The following is a 15,396-nucleotide window of genomic DNA, read 5'->3' as shown; positions in this document are numbered from 1 at the left end:
AGTTGAAGTTTCTGGCTGGGGTGCAGGTACACATTAGGGCCATTTACCAAGATGGGAACTAGAAGAAGCCTAGCTTTAGGAGGGAAATGATAACTTCCCTTAGGATTTCAAACTGAACATCCCTCATAAGTCCAGACAAAGACCTGCAGCAGGTAATTGACTATATAGTTCTGGAGCTGAGGAGCAAGTAGGAACTCACCCATGTGTATAGAGGACTGTACAGAGGATGTGGAAGCAAAGTCCTTGGCAAACTGTAAACCTAGAGGGGTTGAGAATAGGTCCTAGGGAGCAGCATTGTTAAGGCAGAGTAGCAAAATGGGGCTTTTTTTTTTTTTTTTAATAGGGTAAGCATTTAAAATGTGGGAGATTTCAGATAAAAATTTTAGAAAACTAGGAATGGCATCTTTGGGCCCACATTTCATCTGGGGAAAGTCTGCTAAGTCTGAGGTGAAGTGGGGGCCACCTCCTTTGAACAGGGCAAGCCCTCCAGCTTCCTGAGAGGCCCTGGCATGCAGCCCACCACTTACTTCGCACAGCAGCTGCACAGCCAGCCAGCAGCCTCTCATTTACATTATCTGCCATCCTCCTTAGGCGCTTGGGGTTGCAAATGATTTGCACTTCGAATGAAGGAAAAGGAGCCAGCATTAAAGGACAGGAACATAGCCAGACATATAGGAGAAAGCCCAGGAGAGAAGGACTGTACCTCCACTGCTGATTTGCAGTGTTCTCATCCCTGGGGTACAGCAGGAAACAAAACAGCCTAATATCCCTGGTGCTTAAGTGCAGAGGTGGGGCAGGTGGAGTGAACAACAGACTAGTAAAGTTTACAGTATATTACATGTTACTTAAAGAGAAAGTAAAGGAGGATGGGTTAGAGGAAGGGATGCAATTTTAAAGAAGATGGTCAGAGAAGACCTCACTGTACTGGTTTCTTATTGCTGCTATAACAAATTACCGTGAACTTGGTAGCTTAAAACAACACACATTTATTCTGTTACAGTTCTTAAGTCCAAAATCAGTTTTACTGGGCCAGAATCAAGGTGTAAGAGGGCCACAGTCCCTTCAGCTACTCCAGAGGAGAATCCATTATCTTGTTCTTTCCAGCTTCTGGAGATGCACTTCTTGCAACCTTAGTAAATTATAGCTCCTTCCTCCATCTTAACAGCCAGCAATGTAACAACTTGCTTCAGTGGTCACATTGCCTTTATGTCAAATCTCCCTCTGCCTCCCTCTTAGGACGATGCTTCTGATTACACGTAGGGCCCACCCAGATAATCCAGGATAATCTTTCCATCTCAAAATCCTTAATATAATCACATCTGTAGGGTCCCTTTTGCTTTATAATGTTAACAGGTTTCAGGGATTAAGACCTGAATATCTTCCGGGTCTCAGCCAACCACACTCACTGAGAAGGTAACTGTTATGGAAAGATCAGTGGAAGGAAGGAGTGAGCCATGTGGCTCTCTGGGAAGGTACATGGAGGTTGAGAATACCTGACATGGTTTCAGAACATGATGACTGGAGAGGAGTGAGGGGGAGGTAAGGTCAGAGTTGTTGGGGGCCAGATAGAGAAAGCCAAGGAGGAGTACAAGGTTTTTTTGCCCTGATCAATCGGAAGGATGAAGTTACCATTAAACTCGGGTGGGGAAGAGGTTTTAAGGGAAGACCAGGAGCTGAGTCTTAGGCAGGTAAATATGAAATGCCTAATAGACATTCAGGTGGAAATGTCAAGTAGGCAGCTGAATCTGGAATTCAAGCAACATGTCTAAATCAGACAAAGGTGGAAACCGTCAGTATGGAAGGCATTCAAGACCATGAGACAAGGTGAGGTCACTCAGGGAGTGAGTGTGGGAAGAAAAGAGCATTCAGAGTCAATAGCATGAAAAGAAACTAGGCCAGGAGCAGCCTGGAAGCCAAGGGAAGAAAGTATTGTCAGGGAGAAGAGAGTGGACAGGAGGATACCACTGATAGGTTGGGTAAGATGAGGACTGAAATGAGAACTGAGTGATATATTAGTGGGGTGAAAGGCATTAGTGACCTGGTAAGCTTAGACAGTGGAGTCATGGAGCAAAGGCCAATTGGAAGAAGTCCCAGAGAGAATGGGAGAAGAGAAATTGGAGAGAGCATGTATAGTCAGCTAAAATCAAGAAGAGAGGTGGGGGCGACATCAGGAGAGGGAAGAGGGACAAGTGAAGGTTGTTGTGAGTATAAAACAGGAAAAATAATATTTTATGCTGATGAATAAGATCTATTGAGAGGGAAATTTTGATGATGCAGGAGAGAGATGATGCACTGCTATCCTTGAGTAAATGAGGGAGGCTGAGATTCCACAGGAGAGGAACTGACCTTTGCTGAAAGCTTGGCTAGTTTATCCTGGCCAGTGATACCAGGAGGAAGGCCAGAATAATCAGGCCAGAGCCAAAAGGTAGGTAGATGAGAGCCTTGCTCTAACTGTGGTTTCCTCTGCCTCTCAGGAGGAGGAGAGAAGCCCACCAGTGGTTTCAGACTATCCTAAGAAAGTGGGGGAACCCACAATGTATTCTATTCTCCTTACCCCATGTCAGGTTCTGTGTCTTGGTACACAGGAAAAGAGAGAAGAAGCTAAGAGGATTTTAAATGTCTACATTTATTTATTTCTTCATTTACTTGTGCCTTCAGTCAGTATTTCTTCAATCAGTATTACTTTGTGCCTGGTACAATGGTAGCCACTGCAAATAAAGTCATGATCAAGGGAGATCTTATCTTGCAACCACAAAATTTACAATGTAGAGGCAGATGGAAACAGGAGAATGGTGCCAAAAGTACATGTGATAACAGTTCTTCTGGGGAGGGAGGTGTGGTACAGACCACAGAGAGACAGTACCTACCTGGGGCCTCCAGCCCTAGGGAAGACTGACCAGGGGAAGTGACATTTGCACTGACACTAGAAAGGACACTAATTACCCAGAAGAAGAGGGGAAGATATGTTCCAGGAAGAGGAAATAGCAAGCACAAAGTTCAGTTCTGGAGGCAAGAAAGAGAACGTGTGGCCCATTCAAGGAAAAGAAGAAATTTTCTTTTTTTTTTTTTTTTTAATTTTTTTTCAACATTTATTTATTTTTGGGACAGAGAGAGACAGAGCATGAACGGGGGAGGGGCAGAGAGAGAGGGAGACACAGAATCGGAAACAGGCTCCAGGCTCTGAGCCATCAGCCCAGAGCCTGACGCGGGGCTCGAACTCACGGACCGCGAGATCGTGACCTGGCTGAAGTCGGACGCTTAACCGACTGCACCACCCAGGCGCCCCAGAAAAGAACAAATTTTCAAGGAGCTCCAGAGATGGAGCAAGATGAGAGGCCAGGATAGAGAGATTAGCTGGACCAGTGAGGATGCCCAGAGGGCCATGTCTGAAACAGGGCGGTGGGGAGTGGGGTTTGAGTGATGAGGAGAGGGGTCATCAAAGTACGTTTAAACAAGGGAGTGACATCACTGGAAATAAGCCCCTGACCACTGTGTGGCAAAGGTGGAGCCAAGAGAAGCCTGTTAGGAACTCTGTAGTTATCCAGATGAGAGATGACACTGAAACCAGAGATTGGCAGAGGACCCAAGAGAAGTGGATGGATTTGGGTAAAGAAATATTTGAGGCCTTGATGCATGGTTTGCCATAGAGGTGAGGTGTGAGCCCAGTATAGAACCCAACATTTAAGGAATGGGGAGGGTGGAAAAAGAGCTGCAGAAAGAATAATTAGTGGAAGCCCAAGTGAGTAGGGAGTCCTGAAAGCCGAGAAGAGCACTTTGCCCACCTGAGGAGAATGTGGTCCACGGTGTTCATTGCTAGGAGAGCAAGGTGCTGAGGGAGTCTAAGTGAGGGTACAGCAGAAGCTGGAACTTGTTGAGACAGCAGCCAGATTTCAGGGGGCCAAGCAATGTGTGGGAGGCAAGAAAATGGAGCCAACAGATGTATGCCAGAAGGGGAGACCCAGAGGGTGAGCAAGCCAGAGGGGACAAGAGGTTGAGACCTTTAAGCATGAAACTCTTAAATATGATGACAAAGATTGAGTGAGGAGGAAGACCAGGAAATACTGGACAAATGGAGGTCCCAAGAAGGGAAGAAGGGATGGGATTCAAACCATAAGTAAGAAGTAGAAATGATTAATCAAGGTAGCCTCAGAACCTTAAAAACAAAATAAAAAGAAGTGGGAAGGGTATAAGGAAGCATGTGTTCCCACGGTAGTGGGCATTGGAAAGTTTTGAGTCTGGCTGTTTTCTTCCCTTTGCCTCTGCTTCCTTGTCCTTGGAGGGGGTAAAGCAGGGAAAGTTCTCCAAAGTAAAACCCACCTTTGACGGTCAACAAAGTTGGCCTTGCCCACTTTGATTTCCCTGCAGCAGCCTGAGGATTGCTCACCCCACTGGGATGCTCCCGGGACTCTCCACCACACTGGACGTTTTCAGCCGTGTCCAGGAGGTGGCAGGCTTGACTCATGGTAGTGCTCGCACCACGTCCCACGTCAGCTTTGACTTAAGTCTGTCTCAGAGGTCTTGAACACTATTGAGCTCAGCACTTTTCCTTTCTTCCCCATCTTCCCCCTCAGATGTTTTTGCTCCAAATTTTAAGGGGGAACAAGGTAGTTGGGGGGGCATACATTCACGTATCTGTTGGGATCCCACTATGACAAGATCCTCTGGCAAGAAATAGAAACATTAAAAAAAAAAGAAAAAAACACCTTACGCGACACTCAAATGCATAAGCGAACAGGAGGAAGGGGGACTGTCCAGGAAATAGGAGGCAACCAGGATTGGGAAGGGACACGGAGCCAAGGGTAGAGAAGTGGACTGGGAACTGAGATAAGGTGAGGGATTCGGGGAGGAGAGGGTGATGGGCATGAGCACACTTCAGGCTGCTGGGGAGGGGGTGACACAGAGGGAACCAGCACGAGGCGCCCAGGGGCTGGCAGGTCGCTGGGGCTGGGAGGAGGAAGGATGGAAGCAGTAGGTGGTGACCTACTGGTGGCCTGCAGGCAAGTGAGGGCTTCTCATAGGGCGGGGTCCAGAGCCAGTTTCAAGAAAATTAAACACCTTGAAGACAATGGGGAAATACAAGTTCGAGTTCCCCCGGGGTAGGGGGAATGGGAGGGGAGGCACAGTGCGTAGTTAACCTACTCAACTAACTTGAGCAGTCAATTTGATCAAGCACCTAACCTAGTAAAAGAGCTGACACCTCACAGAGCACTGAGACCCCATCTCAAACTTAATTTATCTCCAGAGGGCTTATCTTAGCTCCCTGCAGACATTTATTAAGTACCACTTGAATACTTCTTGAAAGAAGGATCCCGCAACACCGGGAAAATCCTGAGTCAACTTTTTTGTCCATGATGATTTCTGGGTTTTCCTATGTAATGTTTGCCAATAGCTACTGTTTTGACAGCATCTTAAGACTAGAATGTAGTGGGGGGTTACATTAAAGCTTCTTCTCTTGCTTTTCTATTTTCACTTTTTTTTTTCTTTTCCCTAGATGCCAGTGCCCTACTCATTCTCATACTTACTCCCAAGGTAATAATATATTTTGTGTTTTTAAACTGGCCAAAATTTCCAATTTCACCCCCACACTCCACCCTTTGACACTCATATTACATTTAGGCAAAGGATAAATCAAGAAAATCAAGGGATATGAGAGGAAAATTGAAGTGGTTGCCTTTTCACTTGCAGTTGGTAATAATGTAGTTCTAATTATATGATGGTAGCTGAATGCATGCTACTGATTATATGTTTGGCTTAAGTATATATTTAATACTATTTATGCTGTTTTTCTATTTCAAACAGAATTCTTTGCCAAAGCTACAAATAAGATTTGTATAAGCTTTGTGCTTTGTAAAAGCACAGATAAGATTTTAATACTGTCTGAGTCAATCAAACAGAATTAAGATGAAATCTTTGGAAGGTTTTAATTTATCTCAAAAAAGAAAGAGGCTAAAGAACAAAGCAGTTCCTAGAAGGAAAAAACTTGAGTCTATCATTTTTTTAAAACTAACATTCTATTTCTTAATAATTAAAAATAATGACTTAAGTTTTCAGTTCCCACAAATGTCTTAATCCTTACCAACACCATTGTCCACAGAACAGCAGGAAGCTCATTGTAGCTTCAGCGTATCCTCAGAACGTCACATGAATTACTGACACAAAAACTGATTTCACCTCGTAGAAGAAAAGGTCAAATCTAAAGGGCACCGTAAGAATGGAAACGAGGAGGCCTGCCCATACGGGAAACTAAGCAGAACCCACAGAGAAGCCTGTTGGGGAATAGAACAGATAGAGTAACTAACTGAAGGCTTTTTCCTGCCACTGGTGTTGCTCACCATTTAGAATAAAATAAGCCAAGGGACCTCCCAGTCATTAAGGACCTTCTACTAGGTGAAAGCTTGCCCAGCCTTTTAGGTCCTAAGGGACATATGCAGAATTTTGTCTTCAAGCTGGTTTTTTCCAATTATTAGCTGATTTCAACAAAGAATTAGTAGTTTCCTATTTGGAAGAATAAAATTAATAATTTAAAGAAAGATAACCTCGCTGTTTTCTAAGATTTGATTTAGATCTTTTTCTAAACTTCAGTAGCAAGAGTAATAGGTTATTTCTTTAAAGTTGATGAGGATTGGGGCGCCTGGGTGGCGCAGTCGGTTGAGCGTCCGACTTCAGCCAGGTCACGATCTCGCGGTCCGTGAGCCCGAGCCCCGCGTCGGGCTCTGGGCTGATGGCTCAGAGCCTGGAGCCTGTTTCCCATTCTGTGTCTCCCTCTCTCTCTGCCCCTCCCCCGTTCATGCTCTGTCTCTCTCTGTCCCAAAAATAAATAAACGTTGAAAAAAAAAAAAAATTTAAAGTTGATGAGGATCAAAGAAATTTGAATTTTAATTAAGGATACCCTTGCTCTTGGGAAGCCAAAAGTAGACTGTCGTCTAGTGTAGTCTCTTTTCCTTAAAAACAAACAAAAAAAAAAAGGCAGTAAAAATTGTTGTGTAGACTTTTTTTCACTCTTATGCCTACCCAAGAGTGATAAAAATCAGTGGATTAAAACAAGGCTAAGACTCATTAAGTGGAGCCTTCTTGTTCTAACACAACAGGAAATCATTTCTGCCATAACCAAAACCTGATACATTACAAAGAAATATCAGTTTATAAAAATTTTTATTAAATTTCACAAAGAAAACTAAAATTTCCACATGGGTTACTTGAAAAAATGTAAATATCTTACTGTGATAATTTTTTCCATGGAAAAACTTTAAATTCAAACAACTGATCACAGCTGTTATAAGAAGTATAAGCAGGACTCTAATTAATGAATTTACTAATAGTTGTTCTCTAACAGTAACCCAACTCTAGCATCTAGATGGTTTTTCTTTTCTAGAGGGTTTTTACACCTTGTTTCAAAAGTATATTTTAACTTCAATGAAGAAAATATTTTTAATAACTTTATTGTCACACAATCAGCATCAAGTTAGCATTACAGTCTCTTAAAATGCAGGTTTTAATTCCAATTTGATATGAAACCTGAAACAATGAAACCTGAAAATATATTTTAGTTAAGGCTTTTTAAGGGAGATGCTTATGTTCACTGGCAAAATACCAATTTACTATCAAATAAAAACATTTTTGCTTTGTTTTTGAGGCTTACGCTGATGCTGTTTTCTACATTTCTAGCTCTTGGACTTGCACCTTCTGGGAAAACAACAGATTATGCCTTTGAGGTAGATATAATAAGTCCATTCTTTCCTTTAGGAATGACTTGAAAAAATACTCCAGTATTTTGCTAATGCATTATTGTCTCTTTTGAAATCTGCTATTAATTGATGTTCCCTAATCTCATTATTTGATCAGACCCTATTTAGAAAAGTACTTTGTTGGGGTAATGGAATATAAATCTTCTGATAACATGAGTAATGTCTAAAATACGGTCTTTTGTTCAGCCATCAAAATAGGACAAATTCCCAGGGCACCTGGGTGGCTCAGTCAGTTAAGCATCCAGCTCTTGATTTCGGCTCAGGTCATGATCTCTCACTTCCTGAGATCAAGCTCCATGTGGGGTTCTGCGCTGATAGTGTGGAGCCTGTTTGGAATTCTTTATCTCCTCCCTCTGCCCCTCCCCTGCTCGTGCTTGCCCTGTCTAAATAAATAAATAAACAAATAAACAAACGTGAAAAAATTAAAAGAAAAATAGGACAAATTCCCAGTTCTACAAACTCTCTAGCTTATATACATTGTATGTTATATCTTCTTTAGTTTTATAACAATCCCAAAAGAGAACCAAGTAATCTTTTGAAGCAAAAGCAAAGGAGCAATGAATTCTGATGAATTTTTATCACACTACAATTATATAATCACTTGTTTTTATCTCTGTCCCCTCCTAGTTCAGGAGCCATAAGTTAAAATGAAGGCCACCCTAAGAAATATACACTTTATTCTCTACACAATAAGGAACCATTCATTTCATTCATAGTTTTTAGAAATGAAATGGCCAATCCTCTAACACACCCTATACCTGAATCTTTTTTTTTTCAGATGGCCGTTTCAAATATTAGATATGGAGCAGGAGTTACAAAGGAAGTGGGAATGGCAAGTATTTAAGAATTCCTATAGTCTTCCACTATAAATGTTATATATCTTTTAAAACAAGCACAAATTGACAACAATTGAGTCCTCTGTTTTGAAAAATGTACAATGTTAAGTTTACCAGAGAGAGAGAGAGAGAGAGAGAGAGCCTATTACAGTTCTAGGGCAATCAAATCTAACTTATAAATTATTTTTGTTATTGTAGGACCTACAAAATATGGGTGCTAAAAATGTTTGTTTGATGACAGACAAGAACCTCTCCCAGCTCCCTCCTGTACAAATGGTTATGGATTCCCTAGTGAAGAATGGCATAAATTTTAAGATGTATGATAATGTGAGAGTGGAACCAACTGATAGAAGGTATATTTTATTGTTGTTATTTACTTTATGTAGAAGCCAACACACACCACTGTTGCTTAAAGTTTGCCCCAAGTCTTGTTTAATGGCACGGCAACTTATTTCTGAAAAAATATGACATAATGGCTTTTATTTTCCCTTCTCCAAGCTTCATGGAAGCTATTGAGTTTGCCAAAAAGGGAGTTTTTGATGCCTACGTTGCTGTCGGTGGTGGCTCCACCATGGACACCTGTAAAGCTGCTAATCTGTATGCATCTAGCCCTCACTCTGATTTCCTAGACTATGTCAATGCCCCCATTGGGATGGGAAAGCCTGTGTCTGTGCCTCTTAAGCCTCTGATTGCAGGTAAAAATTGTTTGTTTGTTTGTTTGTTTGTCTGGCTGTTTTATTTTGCAGTTGGCAAAAGGCCTTAGGAAAGATACAAGCCAGGGATTTTAGGGTATATGTTTCCAAAGCTTTCTGATTTCATCATTTCAGTGCACTACATTGTTTGGAGAACAGAACAGATATGAATTCATTTATGTTTACAATTCTGATCTTCATTATTGTACAGATAGAGACAATTTGGGTCAGTGTAGGAAAGTTTGCAGATTTATGCTAGGAAGTCACTGTATGGAGGAGGGGGGAAGGTTATCATTTCTATATTATTAGATCCCTCTATTGGCAGGTTTGTCTTTTAAACCCCTCTCTGCTTTGTCCCATTTTGCCAGCCACTGTGGAGTTTAAGGGGAACATTCGCTATTATTTTTCTGGTGTTGACTCAACCCTTTCTTCCACACAATGGCTCTTCAGCTGACCTGGGGCTTTGTCTCTGCCCTGGGACATGTGGCCAGCAAGGCTGCATCACTCTGGGCAACATCTGCTCTGTGGCTGTGCTGGGGACAGGCATGCATGCAAATCCAGATCAGAATAGCTTGTCTGTCCCACACAGACCTTAGGATCTTTTGGTCTTTTCTTTCCTCCCATTTTATGGGTGTTAGCATATTACTGTGTAAAGTCTTATAGTTAAAATGCACTAACTGGTAACTGGAAAATATCTGTCTCAAGTTTTGTCCTTTTTCTTCTCCCTCCTGTCTGCCCCTACTGCGAATGGGCCTTGTGATGGTATAGGAGTAAGTTGAAGGCAGATGAACTGCTTTGACATGAATGAGCAATCAGCAGGGAGCAACATAATTGATGTCTGCAAAATGGAACCCTCTAGTGAAACTGTGTCAGCATCACACAGAGGGGTGATTAGTAAAGTTTAGAAACTTGACAGAACTACAAAACCACGGAGCCCAGCAAAGGCAGAGCATTACTGTGCTTGCTGCCAAGAGGGAATAAAGATGTCTTTTAGAAAAGGCGAATATGAGTTTTCTAACCAGAGATGCTGAGCAGCTTGTGTTTGAATACCCGGCTGCAGCTGCTAAAGTTCTGTTGCTCGAGTTCTCAGAGTTCCTAGCTGTTTATACAGAAACAGACATCACACATACAGGTTAAATATACACACATGTTAATATAGACATGGACACTGTACATACATGTTAGGTGTAGGTACATGTTAGCACAGGCACTGATTTCATACATGTGTGTTAATACAGATATAAGTACCACACATACTCATTAAAGGGGGCAATTCACGTTAGCTATGCCTACATGTTATGCAGACATGGACACAATGCATGTTAAACATGTGTGTGTATTAATGCGGATGGTGCCATCACATCCACATGTTAAACATGCACGTTAATGCTGACAGGCATACTATTATGCATGCATGTAAATGCAGGCACCCTTATACATGTGAAGCATACATGCTTATTAATATAGATACAGACATCAGGTGAGCAACAGACACAGCAAAGCTTCCTTCTCTAACTTTGCTCCTTGCTTCCCAAGGCTGAATTAAGTATCTCCACTGACCTTTATTTAGAAGCATTATTTAAATTGATATTATTTTGTTTGAGTCCCAACCACCTCAGGAACTGGGAGTGAAACTACAGGAGTTGCCATCTTTGACTACGAACACTTGAAAGTAAAAACTGGTAAGAACTTTGCCTGTAACTTTTTTAAAAATTCTCTCTCTTACCTTTCAACCCCACCTCCTTTTCTTTAATCTTAATTTTTAAAAATCAAGGAGTTATAGAGTTAAGGGGAGGGTTATGTGTATACATATACATTTTATTTCTCTCTTATTTTTTATTTTTGAGAGAAAGAGAGCATGAGCAGGGAGGTACAGAGAGAGAGGGGGGCAGACGATCTGAAGTAGGCTTCATGCTGACAGCAGAAGCCTAATGCAGGGCTCAAACTCAGGAACCAGGAGATCATGACCTGAGCCGAAGTCAGACACTCAACCAGCTGAGCCACCCAGGTGCCCCTACACATTTTCTTTCTTTTTCAAAGTACATATAAACTATGAAACAGTCCAATAGACTTCTTTCTGAGAATTACCTACAAAATGATATTGAAATGCCATAATCTTGATTGGCCATTTTTCGGCCGAAGTTAGTAACTGTATGTCAGTGGTAAATGATTATTCCCTTTCTTGGACATCTTTTCTACACTTTAAATCAATTTCATTGAGATACATTTTTTAAATGCATCTTTTTTAAATTATGTATAAAATGCATACATATTAATTGTCAGTTTGATGAATTTTGACAAATAGATACACCCATGTAACCACTACCCCAATCAAAATAACAAAACATTCCCATCACTCCTGAAAGGTCCAGAGGTCCCAGGCCTTTGTAGCACAATAAATTGATATTCAACTGCACATTTACAGTAACTTCTCTTTTTAAAATTAAATTACATTATCCTTTGACATTATTAAAGATAATAGTAGCCAATACTTAAATTCTACCTTACAGTTTTTCTAAGACTTTTAGATACTATTTTCTAATGTGATCCTTACAACAGCTATGAAGGATAGAAGCCCTACATTGTCATGAGCTAATCTAACAAAGAATTCAGACTAAATGACTTGTCCAAAGATACATAGTAAGTTGCAGAATGATGACACAAACCGGTGGTGTGCTAGTAAACCAGCCCTTGGGAATTTAATCAGCAACTAAGCACTGATTTGTAGTACTGGCCAATTTCTTTGGTGTATAATACTCCCACCATAGCCAGTGGCATCATTCAACCCAGAGTTGGGAAGAGATGCACATACTCAACTCTTTCAAACCAGAAGGAGCTTCAGACCCACTGTAAAACCCAGGTTTCTGGCTCCAAATCTCTTTCCACTGGTCTTGCTGCCTCCCTTCATGAGAATGAATCTCATCTCATATTTTTAATTTTTTAAGAATAAATTGTTATCCTAAAGTAATCTAATTTTTTAAAATGGTGTCCATACCTAGAGCCTCTATTGAAAATCCCTGTCTTAGGCATTGCTTCCAGAGCCATCAAACCCACGCTGGGACTGATTGATCCTCTGCACACCCTGCACATGCCTGACCGGGTGGTCGCCAACAGTGGCTTCGATGTGCTTTGGTAGGTACTAGTGCCATCTGGACGGGCTTCTCCAGTTCCTGGGTCTATGGACAGTATGGATAGTGCTTTCTTGCCAAAAGCACTTGCTAAGCATTCATTGGTTAGTGTTCCACAACAACCCCAGCTTTGGTTCTCATTATTCCCTTCCCTACTTGAAAACATGGAACCTATAAAGGTTGGTGACCAGGTGAGCTCCTGGGTGCGCCATAAAGCTGCTGTTCAGGATTGACCATTCCAGCCACAGCTGCAGCCACAGGGACACAGTGAAAGGAGCAGTTGGAGCTGGCATGCAGCATCTCAGACCCACGAAGCCTGCCTCTATGGCTACACGAAGCAGGAAATGCCCAGGGCTGCCACACTGTGGAAGAGGACAGGAAAGGGAGCTAATATTTCCCAAGCTGGACTGTGCTCACCGTGTCAGCACTTTACACACCACCACTTCACCACAGCTCTGTGCTATACGAAAAAGAAACCTGGCTTTGAGATGTTTAGTAACTTCCCAGAGCCATACTGCAGGCTCTCTTGACCTCAGCTGCAATGTGCTGATGGATCCCTGAGCAGTGTTCCTTCCAGCAGCTTCACAGAGACGCACAGACACTTCACGTTCAGCATGTCCCGAGCTGCCTATTTCATCCACTTGCACATGCACATTTTTTTTCACATTCTAACATATCTAAACTCAGAACACATCTTAAAATCTGTGGCATGACAGTATGGTTTTCTTCCTCAGTGGTACTATTTTTTTTAATTGTATATCTTATAATGGATGGCATCTTAAATTTGATGAAATCTGATAACTATCTAAACCCCCCACCCCCACCCTCACAGCCTCTCCTCCCGAGTCCCTTAACTTAGCAGCAGTCCCTTAACTTCTTTCTCATGCCCACACACAGCTGGTATTTCCTACCACTTATTCCGCTTGAATCTCTCTCCTGTCTGCTCCCTCCTCTCGAGTCTCATTACTTCCGCCATGGTTCAGACCTGTCCAGCTCTTGCTTGGACAGTTGCAGTAGTCTCCTCATCAGTCTCCCTGCTTCCACCCTCTAGTCCTTCTATCTGTTCTCCATACTGGCCTTAGCAAGTTTTCAGAATGCAATATAACCATCACACATCTACATGCATGCACACACACATACACATACCTCTACCTGACAGGTCTTTCAGTGGCTTTCCACTTCTACTGCCTGAAGGCCACATTTGGCCCTGGAATGTCCCCAGTGCTCAGCCGTTTATCTGCTTGGAGAATTTATCTTCCAATTCCACTGGAGCATTCTTGCCTTGATGGAACCTTTGGTGACCTTCCCCATTCCTTTCCTGAAGTACCACTGACCACTCCATTCTTTACTCTTCCCCACTGGGTGGCCTAAACATTCTTTCTGAGACACCTCCATTTCACACGCCCATCTCCTTCACTGCACTGTGAGCTTGATGAAGACAGGACCATCTTACTTCTCCATCCCTGCCCCTTGGCACAGTGACTGTCACATCATAGGTATTCAGTTAATATCTCTCAAATAAAATTCACACAAGCAGGAGGTGGCAGAGTTAGGATTCACACCCAGGACTACCCAAGTCCATGGTCTGCTTTTCTCACTGTATTACATTGCCTGCCAAGAAAGTGGAGAGAAGGATTTACAGCTGACCCCAGGATCTGTGTTCTCACCACTGCAGCATACTCTTAATAGGAGGCTTGTGTAACTATGACCCTCCTTGAGTAATATGGTATTTGATCAAATACAAGAGATAAAATGGTAAATATATTTTAAAAGGAAATAATTTTTTAGATTCAGTGCTTTTCCTCATGACTCAAATATTTAAAAATTCAACATCATGAAGATTTATTTGCACCAGAAAAGAGTCATATGTAATCCAGTAATACACACTGGTCAAAAAACACTATAGTGCTATTAATGTAAACTTCACTGTGTCAACTTCTATAATAAGTAATGACTATTGTAGGCCAGAGTCTGATGGAATGCATTGTGATTATCACTACTACATAGCACATCTGTAGCGGAGTCAGTACTGAACAAGAGAGTTTGTAACCTGAATGGAGGGGAAAAATGAAGAAGATACTTTCAATCTGTGTATTTTCAATATTTCTTGTTAGCCATGCCCTGGAGTCCTACACTGCCCTTCCCTACCACATGCGGAGCCCCTGCCCTTCAAATCCCATCACCCGGCCAGCATACCAGGGCAGCAACCCAGTCAGTGACATTTGGGCTGTCCATGCACTACGGATCGTCGCTAAGTATCTGAAGAGGTATGTGGCCCAGAGGAGATGGAAACAAAACAGAAAGGGTGCTTGGTTGGGTCAGTAGAGCATGTGACTTTTGATCTCAGGGTTATAAGTGTGAACCCCATATTGGGTGCAGAGATTAGTTAAAAATAAAATCTTAGAAAAAAAGGACAAAAAACAGAACAGAAAACCACATTCCACCCTCACATAAAATGTAGCATGACAGATCCTGAAATATCCTGAGCAAGTCTGTTCATGAAAAGATCAGTTTAGTGGACATAGAGAAGCACCAGAGACCAGCAAGCTCCGGAAGGATGCAAAAGTCGGGGAGGGAGACACATGAGGATGGATGAAACCTGGATCCTTCAGTCTGAAAAGGCAAAGGCAAGGGGACAAAATATGAGGCCCTGATTTATGAAGGATGCATATAGAAGGATTATTCATCAAAGCCTCAAAACCAAAGCTAAGGTGAAGGGAGATGTCCTTTGAGAGTTGGTTACACCAAGAGCGGTAATGAGACTCGGAGAGGCAGATGTTGGCTGTGCCCATGCAGGCCCTGTCCAAAGGTACACTGAGTCAACCCATTAAGCAAACTCATATGAACTGAGTTTAAGAAATACATGTGTAGAGTTGTCTGTCCCAGGAGATATAAAAAGCCTCCTAAAAGATTTTGAAAGATTTATGAATGATGTATCCATGATTGGCTCCTAAGAAAGCAAAGATATACTTAGAGATGAAAGCTGATCCCTGAA

The 15,396-nt window shown here is 42.1% G+C and overlaps 1 protein-coding gene across 2 annotated transcripts in view; it reads left to right on the top strand.

Moving 5' to 3' along the window:
- The window catches only part of ADHFE1 (alcohol dehydrogenase iron containing 1), a 32,179-nt gene that overhangs the window by 1,785 nt on the left and 14,998 nt on the right, over positions 1–15,396 (top strand). Inside the window, exons 2-9 of one of the 2 annotated variants that reach the window (XM_086695906.1) lie at positions 5,492–5,529; positions 7,666–7,712; positions 8,524–8,577; positions 8,780–8,934; positions 9,080–9,276; positions 10,878–10,955; positions 12,300–12,405; positions 14,516–14,668. In XM_086695906.1, the coding sequence (XP_086552032.1) occupies positions 5,492–5,529; positions 7,666–7,712; positions 8,524–8,577; positions 8,780–8,934; positions 9,080–9,276; positions 10,878–10,955; positions 12,300–12,405; positions 14,516–14,668 (828 nt within the window). The remainder of the gene's footprint in view (positions 1–5,491; positions 5,530–7,665; positions 7,713–8,523; positions 8,578–8,779; positions 8,935–9,079; positions 9,277–10,877; positions 10,956–12,299; positions 12,406–14,515; positions 14,669–15,396) is intronic. The other variant, XM_086695907.1, reaches the window with a different exon arrangement.

Source organism: Puma concolor, chromosome F2, assembly GCF_028749965.1.
Source record: "Puma concolor isolate L17-30 chromosome F2, mPumCon1.1.hap2, whole genome shotgun sequence".
In the NCBI taxonomy this organism is placed as follows: Eukaryota; Metazoa; Chordata; class Mammalia; order Carnivora; family Felidae; genus Puma; species Puma concolor.
Note: the sequence above shows the minus strand (reverse complement) of the source record. Positions and strands in the feature narration are given on the sequence as shown.